The 14,283-nt window shown below is 34.5% G+C and overlaps 1 protein-coding gene across 8 annotated transcripts in view; it reads left to right on the forward strand.

Annotated features, from left to right (window-relative positions):
- Nucleotides 1-14,283, forward strand: part of NEK1 (NIMA related kinase 1) — a 229,862-nt gene that overhangs the window by 129,482 nt on the left and 86,097 nt on the right. For all 8 annotated transcript variants that reach the window (XM_019798524.2, XM_019798525.2, XM_034661388.1 and 5 more), the window contains 2 exons: nt 88-165; nt 732-827. In XM_019798524.2, coding sequence (XP_019654083.1) covers nt 88-165; nt 732-827 — 174 coding nt within the window. The remainder of the gene's footprint in view (nt 1-87; nt 166-731; nt 828-14,283) is intronic.

Raw genomic sequence — 14,283 nt, forward strand, 5'->3', positions numbered from 1 at the left:
TTAGTTTCTTCAAATTGTCTTCCACAGAGCTCTGCATTGAATTCAAGGCTCTGTCCTAAGTGGTTTGCTTATCTACTTACTTTGTAGAAAGAAGCTGATTATTCCGAAGGACAAGAAGGAAGTGAGGAGGCTGACGTGCGGCGTAAAAAAGTTGAAGCGTTTAAGGTATAGACTAGAAATACACAGTTTTCTTTGAGAAAATTGGAACCTGAGGTTGAAATCTTGCCTTAATTTTTCATTCCCCTTTATCCCTCACTGTTTGGTTTCTGAAAAATAGTGTCTTCCTCTCTTCATATCCTGTATTTATGGAGAGTAATTTGATGAAATCATGACAGAAGTATATGAAACTATTGCACAAGTAATCTTAAAAAGAAAAAATGGTAACCTTGAAAATGAAAAATGTAATTGGCGTTTCTGTGAAGACAAATGAAGTCTGTATATAATAACCATAGTTTAAAATTTTTACATTTGTATTTCCGTTAGAATGTGCCTGTATTAATTTTTTCAACAAATACTCATTGAGCAGCTGCTGTGTGTTGAGCCCTGGTTTCAGTGCTAGGGATATAGAGTGAGCTTTTATTTTTACTGGAGAAGTTCTTCCCCACCCCCACAACTCCTCTTTTTTGGCTAATAAGTAAATCGTTTTAGAGACCTAAAACAAAACCAAACAAAAAAAACAACCTATGCCCTTCTTTCTGGTAACTAATTTTGTTGATTGTTTTTATTTTCAGGCCCAAGCAAGTGCACGTGCTGCTGTACTAAAAGAACAATTAGAACGAAAGAGAAAGGAAGCATATGAGAGAGAAAAGAAAGTCTGGGAAGAGCATGTAAGATTTAGCTCATATTCTTTTTTTTTTTTTTTAATAATTTTTTATTATGTTATGTTAGTCACCATGCAGTATTCTTGATCCTGGTCATGTTAATGTTCCTATATCTCTTACTGGCTAGTATGTCACCATTATAATTTTGTAATTCTTTTCTTTTCCATCTGTTATTCTCATTCATTCTCCCTCTCTCATCCCCTCCCCCAGCTCTCCCTCTCTGTCACCTTATGTTCCGTATTTAAGGATGATCAATATGGAAGTTATTTTGGGGTTCGATTTGGGGTGAAAGCCTAATTTACTTACTCTAAAATGAGTTAAGTTTTAAAATAATAAGTTGTTATTATTGCCAAATACCTAATCAAATTCCAGCATCACTTAATGGCTATGCTTTCCTTCTGCCACTGATTTATAAAGCTACCTTTATATATTAATATAAATACCTATATAATTAATATGAATTAATATTAATATAAATTATTAATATAAATGTTAATATAAATACCTATATATTAAATTCTTATACAGACTAGAGAATGACTCTATAATATACATGCATCAAGCTGTCTTCTGCTCCATTACTCTGTCTGTTCTGTCACTACCTCATTATATTAGTAACTGTGGGTTTAGAATATAGTTAAATTTCTTTTTTTTTTTTTTTTTTTTTATAAAGATTTTATTTATTTATTCGACAGAGATAGAGACAGCCAGCGAGAGAGGGAACACAAGCAGGGGGAGTGGGAGAGGAAGAAGCAGGCTCATAGCGGAGGAGCCTGATGTGGGGCTCGATCCCATAACGCCGGGATCACGCCCTGAGCCGAAGGCAGACGCTTAACCGCTGTGCCACCCAGGCGCCCCTAGAATATAGTTAAATTTCTGATAGAGTTTTTCCCTCATTTCCTTTTTACTCTTCTTTTTACATTGTTTTCTTTAGTTGCTCTCTTTTTCTTTACCAGATACATTCCTGGGTAATTTTTATTTTATTTTATTTTATTTTATTTTTAAATTCTGTTGGGGGATGCCTGGGTGGATCAGTCAGTTAAGCATCTGACTAGATTTCAGCTCAAATCATGGTCTCAGGGTCATAAGATTAAGCCCTGTGTTGGGCTCCTCACTCAGTGGGGAGTCTGCTTCTCTTTCTCTCCTTCTCCCCCCTCACTCTCTCCCTCTGCCTCTCAAATAAATAAATAAATCTTTTTTAAAAATTTTGTCAGAATTTTTATCAGTATTACCTTAAACCTACAAATTAATTTATTCAGGAGCATTTTAAGTATCTACATTTATTCATTATTTCTTTTGTATCTCTTACACAATTTTGATCATTTTAAGGTCATACTTGTTATATTTCTTGTAAAGCTTATTTGCTGGTAGTACCTAATTCTATTTCTGTTTTAAAAGAGTTTTTTTTTTTTCCCTAAAAAATATTGCTGATATTTGGAGAAATCGTTGGTTTTTGCTTATACAGTGCTTATTCTACTAATTCTCAGTTGATTTTTTGGATTTTTAGTATACAGCTATATCAGTGGCAAGTAGTCATGATATATATCATAACAGTAATTCCTACAGTTTATTGTTCATTGTATGCCAGGCACATTATAACCACTGTACGTATTTTGTTTTTTTTTTAATTTTTACAACTTTATAAAGCAGACAGAAAGGATAAAACAATTAGATGAAGTCATAATTCCATTAAATATGGAACAGGGATTTGAACCTGGGGCAGCCCAATGTTGAAGTCTTTATTCTTATGCACTCACCTTAATTTCCTTTGCTTTCTTTAAGCTGTACCTTATATTACTTTTATTACGTTGTCCAGAGCTTCTAGGCCAACATTAAACAATAATAGGGCTAATATTTTGTTCCTGTTTCTAATGGAAATACTTGAGTCATTTCTCTGTTATGTATGATAAAATAATAAAGAATATGGTATCTCTGTGATTTATAATCTTTTTTATCAGAGACAAGTGTTGAAGTTTGATCAGATGTCTTGTGTGTTTCTTCTTAATTCACCAATTGAAGTAACATATAGGGAGATTCTCTTCTTACCAGATTCCTAATGAAAAAGAACCACTTAGCTATAAGAGAATGAGTGAAAGAGACAACTCCGAAAGTTAGAATAAGTCTAAGGGTTGTTTGATCATTCCTTTTTGTTTTCTGTTCACAGTAATTTTAGGTAATGTTTTGTTCTGATTTGTTCATCCTCATTTAGTTACATTTTTCTCTTAAGTTTTAAAAGTCCAGCAGTAGAAATCTCATCTAATTCCCCCTTTTTCTTTCCTGACATAACATGGACAAGGTTTGAGTGTGGAACAGTAACTGTGGTAATGTATTTCATCTTCTCCAAGAGTGTCTAGTAATCATCTCCTGGCCCATTGACCAAAATTTACCTGACTTTAGATTGCTATGCTTTTTAAATGTTTTAAACCCAGTGTTCCTCAATTCCCTTCCCCCCACCCCCTTACTTCAGATGTAGTAGCATCAGTAGGGCAAGAGTACGAGATATTTACAGTCCTAACTCACCAGCTCCTCCTCAAGAGAAAGTTTTAGCAACCAAATTTGTCAGAAGTAGAAATAATTCATCTTCATAGTCAGAGCCAATGATTTCTTTTACTACCCAAGTCCCTTCAGGGTTACCTTAATCTGGAAAATAGTATGAGCCTACCTTTGGTGGCATATATCTAGCAATTAGGAACAATCTGCTTTTGTTCTTTTGGATTTGTTGAAGATTCAACACAAGAAACAGGGACATTTCATCCTGTGCTGATTTGCACAGTGGGGCAGAGATTATATCAAGATGAATCCATATGAAACTCCCTGTGTGTTCTTTTTGAATCAGCTTTCCTCTTGATAAGCCTGCTGTTATCATCCTTGTGTTCAGCTGTAATACCGCAGTTGCAAATTTTAAGGACCATTAATTGCCCTTACAGTTTTTAGTTTAGTCTTTAATAATCCATTCCAGCAGTCTACATAGCACATGATTGGGTAGTAATATATCCATTAACTATGATAAACTTCTGCTTAGTACAAATCAGCCTTATTTTTAAAATATGATCTATTATGCACAATTAGATGGGGCATCCAAGTATTTGATAATAGCAGTCTGCATGGCTTTGATTATGTGATACCCTTTAGTCTTAGAGATGGGACAGCTACTCCATATACTCTGCTCTCAGTATGTATGCGTGCATAGGCCCATCTTGGCAGCAGGCCTATATAGCCACCTGCCACTCTGTGCCAACTGTATATACACCTTATGATTTCCCCAGGGAAAAGTGAATGGCTGTGTCTTTAGTCGATGTTGTGATCAGCATGTGGGATACTGGAGTAGCACATTTATCAATGGGAAGTGTTTCCTTTTCTCCCAGTCATGTAGGGACTGCTCATTTTAGTGATTCAGAATGTTATGCTTCCAACAGCTCAAGTTAATATAGCTCAGAGAACACAAAGCATGAGCTGTATAATTATGTTTCTTTCCTGAAATCTGCTTTTGGTGGACCGAAACAGCCCACAAACACCTTTAAATGTAGTCTTAAGTACATCTTATATAATGGTTTTCGAAAGCACAGTTCCCCAAACAGGCTTTCTTGATGTAGCTTATTTCTTATTGTCCTACCCATTCAACAAGTTCATAACCACTGTCCAAGAGTCAGTATAAGCATATGGTTGATCATTCAGTATCAGTGTATAAAATCTATTGAGTTGACTGTTCCATTTATTTCTTTTCCTTTTTTTTTCTTTAAAGATTTTATTTATTTGAAAGAAAGAAAGCTTGAGCATGAGTGGGGGTGGGCAGAGGGAGAGGGAGGAGAAGCAGATTCCCCGCAGAGCAGGGAGCCTGACATGGGGTTCAATCCCAGGACCCCAAGATTATGACCTGAGCTCAAGGCAGATGCTTAACCAACTGAGCCACCAAGGCTTTCTTGCATTCTTATTCTCATTGGTGCTTGACACTTCCATTGACATCCTTCAATTATAGTTCTACAGTTCTAAGTGGAGCTGTTTTACAGTATTTTTCATCTAAATTATCATAGCAGGGTACCCAATCTGCATATTTCTTAGCATCAATTCAGGCAACATATCTGTGGAAGTCTATTCTTCGGTTAGGTCAGAGACTATATTTTGAATATGATGTGTTCCTCCTGCTTTGCCTTTCACTCTTTGTTGTGTATTTTATTTCTATTGTTGTCTTGTTCTTTTGACCTGCCACATAGGCCTATAAGGTTCTGGTGGAAGCCCCATCTTTGACTACCTCAGAATGTTCTTATCCTTAATCTTGCCACATAATCTCATCCATTTAAATAGACACATCATGAGATCAATTTGGAATCATGCTCTCTCTTCCAAGTGTCACTAGATATTTACAGTGTTTCAGAGAAGTCTGCAAGACATGAAAAATTTTCAAGAACATCAAAGAGAATCAGGATTCCCCTTACGCTGAGGGGCCCTATTTCAAAGCTGCTCCTCTAATGATCTTCCTGGCATTAAGCTAACTTTCCCTAAGCAACAGGAGCGGAAGTTTCACAGGTGGTGGTGGTAATGGTAGAGGAGGCAGAAGGAGAGGAGCAGGGGAGCACCTCTGGAAGCATGTGAGGTTTTATATGTCAACAAGTACATTTTATAAATTATGTCTGACATTGATTCAGCTCTGAGCAGGTACTATACATTCTCATATAATACTTTTATTACCAGGCAGCTGTATAATAGTACAGTTCCGTTTCCTCAGATAATCAGTTGGAGCCAGGCTTCTCCTTCCAGAAGACTGCACTAGATAGACCTCATCCATCCATCCAACGCACTTTCAAGAGCATCCATATAGTTAAAATACAGTCCAAGAACTACCCCCCTCCCTTAAAAGTCTTTGCTTTCTAAGCCACTTAAACCGATATAAAGGTTTTTTTCTCTATATATTTTCTCTGTTAATGGTAGATCTGTCTTAGATAGTTCTGAAGTGTGCACAAATGACAGCTTTTATGACTATATTATTGATAAAGAATACTAGTTTCGGCAGTCTGCCTGACTTCTCAGGTCCAACAAACAGGCAAGCAACCCATTTTCATTTGGGGGAATTATTGTGTGCTCTTTTGGTCAGTCTGTCAAACGAGGCATTCTGGCTTCTTCTAGCTAAAGGATAGGCAGGTCATCTAAGGTAGACCAATTGAATCATCTCCCAGGGCTTCAAGCTTGAGCAGAATATCACAGGATTTGAAGTTTATTTAATCCAGTAAAGGAACATGATGAAACAATGAATTAGTTTTGCTACCTAGATTCATCTCCTGTTCTTTTTGGAGGGCTTCCCTTTGCTTTTATAATCTTACTTACAGTTCTTTTCTCTCTTCTTCTTTCCCCTTCCACCCCTCCTCCTTTTCTCCAGAGTTAGTTTCTATTGCTTTCAACCAGAGGACCCTGATTCACCTTGTAAAATGCTTAGCATGATATCTGGCGAATAGTAACACAAATAAATTCATTGGGAATTCTGTGGCTCATAACATTTCAGAGTTCTATATAGAGGAGTGTTCAAACATTGGTTTACTAACTGCATTCTTGTGTCGTGAGAAAAAAAATGAGTCTAAGAATCAGAATACTTGATTTTTATTCTTAGCTCTGCCAATTAATTTGCCAGTTTGGAAAACTGACTTAATGTTTGTGGGCCTTTATTTCCTCATCTCCTAAATGAAAGGCTTGATCTCTAATACTGTTCTTTATAAGTTACTTAAAAAACAGTCTTCATAATTTAATGCTTAAATCCAGTTTAATCAATAGAAAATGGTTTAAAGTTATTTTATCAAGTATTAATTTCAAAAGAAGATTTGATTTGACATAATATAGATAAGTATGGTGTCTTCTTATGTCTATATTTACTTACCGTTACTGTAACTCAGGAGTGGTTAACGTTATTCAGAGTTAGAGATAGCATTATTAACTTCCTGAAATGTTAGTTTGATCGTATATATGTTGATGAATTTTTCTTCAGTAAGACCACATCTTTCTTTTTTTTAATTACAAATTTTTTTTATTATGTTCAGTTAGCCAACATATAGTACATCATTAGTTTTTGATGTGTTCAACGATTCATTAGTTGTGCATAACACCCAGTGCTCAACACGTGCCCTCCTTGATGCCCATCACCCTGTTCCCCATCACCCCCACCCCCCTCCCTTCCGTAACCCTCAGTTTGTTTCCTGGAATCCAGAGTCTCTCATGGCTTGTCTCCCTCTCTGATTTCTTCCCATTCAGTTTTCCCTGCCTTCCCCTGGGGCCCTCTGTGCTATTCCTTATTCCACATATGAGTGAAATCATATGATAGTTGTCTTTCTCTGCTTGACTTATTTCACCCTCCAGTTCCATCCATGTCAATTCAAGTGGTAAGTATTCATCCTTTCTGATGGCTGAGTAATAGTCCATTGTATATATGAACCACATCTTCTTTATCCATTCATCTGTTGAAGGATATCTTGTCTCCCTCCACAGTTTGGCTGTTATGGACATGGCTGCTATGAACACTGGAATGCAGATGCCCCTTCTTTTCACTACATCTGTATCTTTAGGATAAATACCTAGTAGTTCAATTGCTGTGTTGTAGGGTAGCTCTATTTTTAACGTCTTGAGGAACCTCCATACTGTTTTCCAGAGTGGCTGTACCAGCTTGCATTCCCACCAACAGTGTAAGAGGGTTCCCCTTTCTCCACATCCTCGCCAGCATTTGTTGTTTCCTATCTTGTCAGTTTTTGCTATTCTCACTGGTGTAAGGTGGTATCTCAATGTAGTTTTGATTTGTTATTTCCCTGATGGCTGGTGAGGTTGACCATTTTTTCATGTGTCAGCCATTTGTATGTCTTCTTGAAGAAATGTTGGTTCATGTCTTCTGACCATTTCTTGACTGGATTATTTGTTTTTTGGGTGTTGAGTTTGAGAAGTTCTTTATAGATCTTGGATACCAGCCCTTTAAGGACCACATATCTTTCATTGTCAAAAGTATCTTTGATCTAACAAATGGTAAAAATCACTGCCTTAATTATTCTTATTCTTTGGCACGTAAAAACCCATTTTATAAAATTTTTTCCTTCACATATTTCAGTGTAAAAATTGTAGTACAACATAGGATTTTAATATGAAGAAAAATTTCATGTGTGGTGGGAGAGTTTTTTTCCCCCAAAATAATGTAGTATTGCCTTTCTCAGTTGGCATATATACTCGTATTCTGAGTGAAATATAAGGCAGATAGCTTCTTAAGAGTAGCAATGCATTTAATAATTAAAATTAAATGAAAAACAGAATTAGGGAAATTATGTGTTGTTTAGCTGAGAGACTGTTTTGAGTATGAGGAATTCCTTTTTCATTGTGTTTATCTCTTGTCTATGTCATTTTTGTTTCTATCTTTGTCCTATTCTTCAGATCTGCCAAAAAGTTCTATCAGGCTTTCTTCAGGGTGGAGAAATGCTTCCCCTTTCTGGCCACCTTGGAGTGTTCTTATTCATGAACATTGCTATAAATACATTATAGCAATACTAGTTCATAACAATTATTCAGAAAAATACTTTTGTATTTTTGGTTCTTCAAAGACAAGGTTTTGAGAGGTTAAATGTGAATTTGATAAAATTTAACCAGGTTGTTTCTTTAAGCTATATAAAATTATGTGAGAAATTAATTGCTCTATATTCAAAATACGGAATCAGGCCATTTAATATTTTCCTAAAATATATAAAATCTTTAAATCATTCAGCACTTAGAGGTGAAATAGTGTTTGCATTTATGCTTCAAGAATAGGTAAACTGATAGTGTCATGTGTTTATAAACATGGCCTCACTATTTGGTGAAATTTTGCCTTTTGTCATTTGGTGGCACTGCTGATTAATTTTTCAGCAAATTTAAACGGACACAATTAACAGGTAAAATAGAAGCAATTTTACAGTGATAATTAAAAACCTTTTGTGGTGGTATAAGTAATATAGAAAAGTCTTGAATTTATGAACTTAGTGAGAAAATAGCTGGGAAAAATAGCTCCTAAAGCAGTTTATTTTTTTTAGCTTGACTAATGAAACTTTTAGTTTGGTGTTTTATTTCTGTTGCAATTTTTTTTTAAGTTTGGATTTTGAAAAACTGTGCTTAGAATGATGTAACGAGGTGATCAATTTTAACAAAATTGCGGGGTTTTTTGTGGCTTTAAAGTTTTTATTTTCTGTGAAAATTTGTTTTGTTTTCTTAGTTTTATTTTTTTTTTGTCATATTGGATGAACTTTCTGAATTAAGAACTCAGTCTAGTGTTTTCTCTTTTGATAATTTAAAGTAAGTTATTATTTTCTATCTCAAGATCTGTTTAACATTGAATAGCCTTAACATTGAGGTTATGAATAAGATATCCATGATGTTTACATAGAAGGCCCAGCTCCTATTGTACTAATCAGTTAGTGGCGTTTGTTACCTGGGCTTATAATGATGTTCCAACACCTCAGTAGTTACTCTGAATTACCTTTATATTTTTGTTAACTGACATAGTTTTGTTATTAAGTAATTGGAAGACTTAGTAGGGCAGTCTGTTTGTTCTTTGGTTTAGATTTCATTATGTCTGACTTTCTCTGTGTGTTTATTATTTTAGGTTCTTATGATCTGTTTAGTTGACCTGGGGAGAGACTAGTATATGTTTGATTATGGAATATAAGGATTTACTGAAGGCTGCTGAAGGTCATTATTATCAAGGTGCCATTAACTTTGTCTTACACATTAAACCAGATTATTTTAGGTAATAGACTATATGCCAGTCATCAGCCATATATAATGGCAGCCAGACAGATTTTGATACACTACAAAGCAAGTTCTTAATAGTAGTAAGTGACATTTTCTTCATTAAAGATATCTTCTCCTGATTAAAAGAGAAGATGTGCTTCTATAGATTCAAAGATGAATAGTACGAAGAGAATTTAGTAGAGATTTTCCATGTTTTAGCATAATCCCTACTGTACTGAATTTGATTATCTTTGGTCTCCTACTCAGTTTAACTCATAGCACTTTATCAGTAAACAGATTTTTATCTCTGTTACTTTAGATTTCTCTTAAGGTTGAGATTAATATAAAAATATTTCTATTTCATTACTTTACAGTTTAATAATATAAGGTCAAGATAAAGGATTTTCAATTCCCTTATGTGACTTTTGCCATTCTTTAACTAAAGATAAATCTGCTAAGTATTCCCTAAAGGCTTTTAAAATTTTTCTTAGGCTGTATGTCTGCAGTTTCAGAGAGTTATGCTAGTGGTTTGTTTAAATTGTGTATGAATTATGTGTGTATGTGTATAAGCATTAAAAAGAAGTATAAAAATGAAATATAATAAGTTGAAGCATTCAGGTGTAGATGACTTTTTTCTTTCAAGAGTTTCCTTATGGTTCCTATTATAAGCATCTGCCCAGTTATTTTGGAAATGACTTTGAGATCATCTTCAGAAGCATAAATAAAAATTATGTCATAGGCCGAGAAAGGCAGTTGGTATTATTCTTTAGCAGAATCGGTTAAATTCATATCATCTCTCCTGTTTATTTATACAATTAAATTACTCTTTTGATCATTCTTTAAAAATCATAGGTTTTTTTAAATTTATAATTCCAAGTATTTGTCTTTCAGATTTCTGCTTCTTACTCACTTTTGTGTCAATAAACCTTTTGCCATGCAAAAACTTTAAATTCTGATTATGCACAAATGGGAGGTTTTTGTTTTTATTCTGCATTCTAGAGATTAGAAACTGGCTTTGAGCAAAGCCAGTTCCTTCATTTTGTCAGACTTCTAGTGTTTAAGCCAAATAACCTTATTTAATAGAAACTAAATAAATGTTTGCTGAACTATAATTACTGCTGTTTATTAGGAACACAACTGCGCACTTTACATAAATTATCATATTTAATCCCTACAGTAAGGAGACAATGAGTAAGGTATTCCCAATTAAAGAGAAGAAGTTTGAAGTTCAGAGAGGATAAGAAACAATGAAAAATCACAGGACTAGTGAGAGTTTGGGGATTTGAGTGTAGAACTGTCCTATTTTAACTATTTTTATGACCTCCTTAAACAATGAATGGCTCTTCAAACTGGTTGCCCTACAAAGGCCACTACACCATCTCCCCTCCTGGCTTTACACAGTTCTTTTCTCATTTTATTTCGTTTGTTTTTCCCCAGACCATTTGGCACACATCTATCTACTTTTATTTCTCTGTAACATACTGATTGATTTATGTTTCCCTTTCTCTTATAGTTTGTAATCCTTTGAGAGAAAACATTTTATGATCTATTTTGTTTTGTTTTTGTCTTTTGTTTGTTTGAAAATTATTATAGTTAGTTCTGGTCTACAACATTTTAGGGTTTTTTTTTCCAACTTTACTGAGATATAATTGCCAAATAACATTGTGTAAGTATATGATATACAACATGATGACTTGATGTATATATGTATTGTGAAATGATTACCACAATAAGTCTAGTTAATACAACTGTCACCTCACATAGTTACCATGTATCATTCAGTTTGGATATCCATTATTTGGCACTGTGCTTGGCACTTAAAACATCTTTGAATATGTTGATTCATTTTATCAAATATTGTATATTTGTTTTCTCACAAAAATTGCATCAGATTTATTTATTAAAATAGCAGAAATCAGGGTGCCTGGGCAGCTCAGTCAGTTAAACGACTCACTCTAAATTTTGGCTCAGGTCATGATCTCAGAGTTGTAAGATGGAGCCCTGTGTCAGGTTCCACACTGGGCGTGGAGCCTGCTTAAGATTCTCTCTCTCCCTCTCCCCCTCCCTTTCTGCTCATACATATGCAAGCTCTCTCTCTCTCTAAAAAAAAAAAAAGAATGAAATCATTTCTTTAAGTGAATTTAAACATTCACTTGATTATACAGTGGATACATATGATACATGGTTAGAGAAATATTTATTGATTTAAATAAAATGATAGAATTTCTAAATCCAGATTTATTTGTTTCTTTCAAAATAATCATCTAGAGAAATAGCATACTTTTTTAAGAATGCTGCTATTTTTTCAGAACCACTTGGAACTTGTTTTTATTTTATCAGAATTTATACCTTTTTTGAATATCCTGTATGAAATAAGACCATCTTAAAATTTCAGAATATTTCTATGTAATCTTTCAAGGAGATAATACTTAGTTGTGTTAGGTTTAGATTTTTTAAGTTATTTATAATAACATCTTAAATATCAGTATACTTTTTCAGAGGTGCTGAACCATGGATTAGAACAATGTTTCTGTCTTTTTTTATATGAAGACTTAATTTTTTTAGAGTAGTTTATGTTCACAGCAAAATTGAGAGGAAGATACAGAGATTTCTTATACATCCCCTGCCCCCACACATACATAGCCTCTCCCATTAATCAGCATCCTTCACCAGAGTTGTACATTGTTACAGTTGATGAACCTATATTTACATATCATCATTCAAAGTCTGTAGTTTGTATTACAGTTCACTGTTGGTGCTGTATATTTTGTAGGTTTGGACAAATGTATAATGACGTGTATCCATCATTATAATATCATACAGAGTATTTTTGCTGTCCTAAAAATTCTCTGTGCTCTGCCTGTTCATTCCTCCTACCACCCCTCTGGCAACCACTGATCTTTTTATTGTTTTTTTTTTTTTTAAGATTTTATTTATTTATTTGAAAGAGAGAGAAAGAGCGAGAATGCCTGCACAAGCAGGGTTAGGGGCAGAGGGAGAGGGAGAAACAGACTCCCCACTGAGTGTGGAGCCTGACATGGGGGCTCAATCCCAGGACCCTGAGGTCATGACCTAAGCCGAAGTTAGACACTTAACCAACTGAGGCACCCAGGTGCTCCAACTGATCTTTTTTGTCTCCATAGTTTTGCCTATTACAGAATGTCATATGATTGGAATCATACAGTATGTAGCCTTTTCAGATTGACTTCTTTTGTTTAGTAATATGCACTTAAGAGCCCTCTGTGATATTGCGTGGCTCAATAACTCATTTCTTTTTAGCATGTATGTACTGGTTTTTTAAAAAATCTGTTTAGTTACTGAAGGTAACTACTTGGTTGCTTCCAAGTTTTGGTAATTAGGGATAAAACTGCTATAAACATCTGTGTACAGGTTTTTGTGTGAATGTAAGTTTTCAGCTCCTTTGGGTAAATACCGAGGGGTGTGATTGTTGGGTCACATGGTAAAAGTATATGTTTAGTTTTGTAAGGAACTGCCAAATGGTCTTCCAAACCATTGTACCATTTTAATTACCATCAGACATTAGCGAGAGTTCTGGTTGCTCCACATCCTCAGCAGCATTTGGTGCTTCAGTGGTTTTGATTTTAGTCATTGTAGTAGATATGTAGTAGTATCACGTTATTTTAATTTGCAGTTCCCAAATGACATATGATATGGAGCATCTTTTCATATGCTTATTTGCCATCCGTATATGTCTTTGGTGAGGTGTCTGTTCAGATCTTTAGTACATTTTTTTTTAATTGGGTGGTTTGTTTTTTTATTGTTGAGTTTTAAGAGCTTTTTGTGTATTTTGGTTAATGGTACTTTAAGTCTTTATGTCTTTTGCAAATATATTCTCCAAGTCTGTGGCTTGTCTTGTTATCTTGACTTTGTCTTTCACAGAGCAAAAGTTTTAAATTTTATTGAAGTCCAGCTTATTAATTCTGTCTTTCATGATTGTACCTTTGGTGTTGTATCTAAAAAGTCTTGCCAAACCCAAAATCATCTGGGTTTTCTCCTGTGTTGCCTTCTGGGAGTTTTATAGTTTTGCATTTTACATTTAGGTCTATAATGAAGTTTGAGTTAATTTTTGTGAAGGATGTAAAGTCTCTGTTAAATCCCCCCCCTTTTTTTTTGGCCTGGGATGTCCAGATGTTCCAGCACCATTTGTTGTAAAGACTATTCTTTCTCCATTGAGTTGCCTTAGCTCCTTTGATAAAGTTCATTTGACTGTATTTGTGTGGGTCTGTTTCTGAGCTATATTCTGTTCCATTGTTCTATTTGTCTATTCTTTCACCAATGCCACACTGTCTTGATTACTGTAGCTTTATAGTAAGACTTGAAGAAGTTGGGTAGAATCATTTCTTGAACTTTGTTCTTCAATATTGTGTTTGTTATTGCCATCTTCTTTTGAACAACATGGATATTAGTATAAAATGAGGGTCCAGAAGACTAGATATTATAATTGTATTGCTAACTTATATTTACAAAATGTTCAGTAAATGTCGCATTTGAAATGTATACTCACCAGAAATTTTCGTTTACTGGTTTGAAGGAGAGAGAGAGATAGTGAGCATATTTGCTGCCACATCACTATGAACATACCTGTAAATGCCATTTCCTTATTTTTATTAATGGTTCAGTATCTTATTTCATATCGTTTAGTCTAAATGGTAAGATAAAAATGAACAAATATATGATTATAGTAAGTGATATTTTTAGTGAAGTTAAAATCTTGTTAACT

The sequence above is a fragment of the Ailuropoda melanoleuca genome, chromosome 5 (genome assembly GCF_002007445.2).
Source record: "Ailuropoda melanoleuca isolate Jingjing chromosome 5, ASM200744v2, whole genome shotgun sequence".
NCBI lineage: Eukaryota > Metazoa > Chordata > Mammalia > Carnivora > Ursidae > Ailuropoda > Ailuropoda melanoleuca.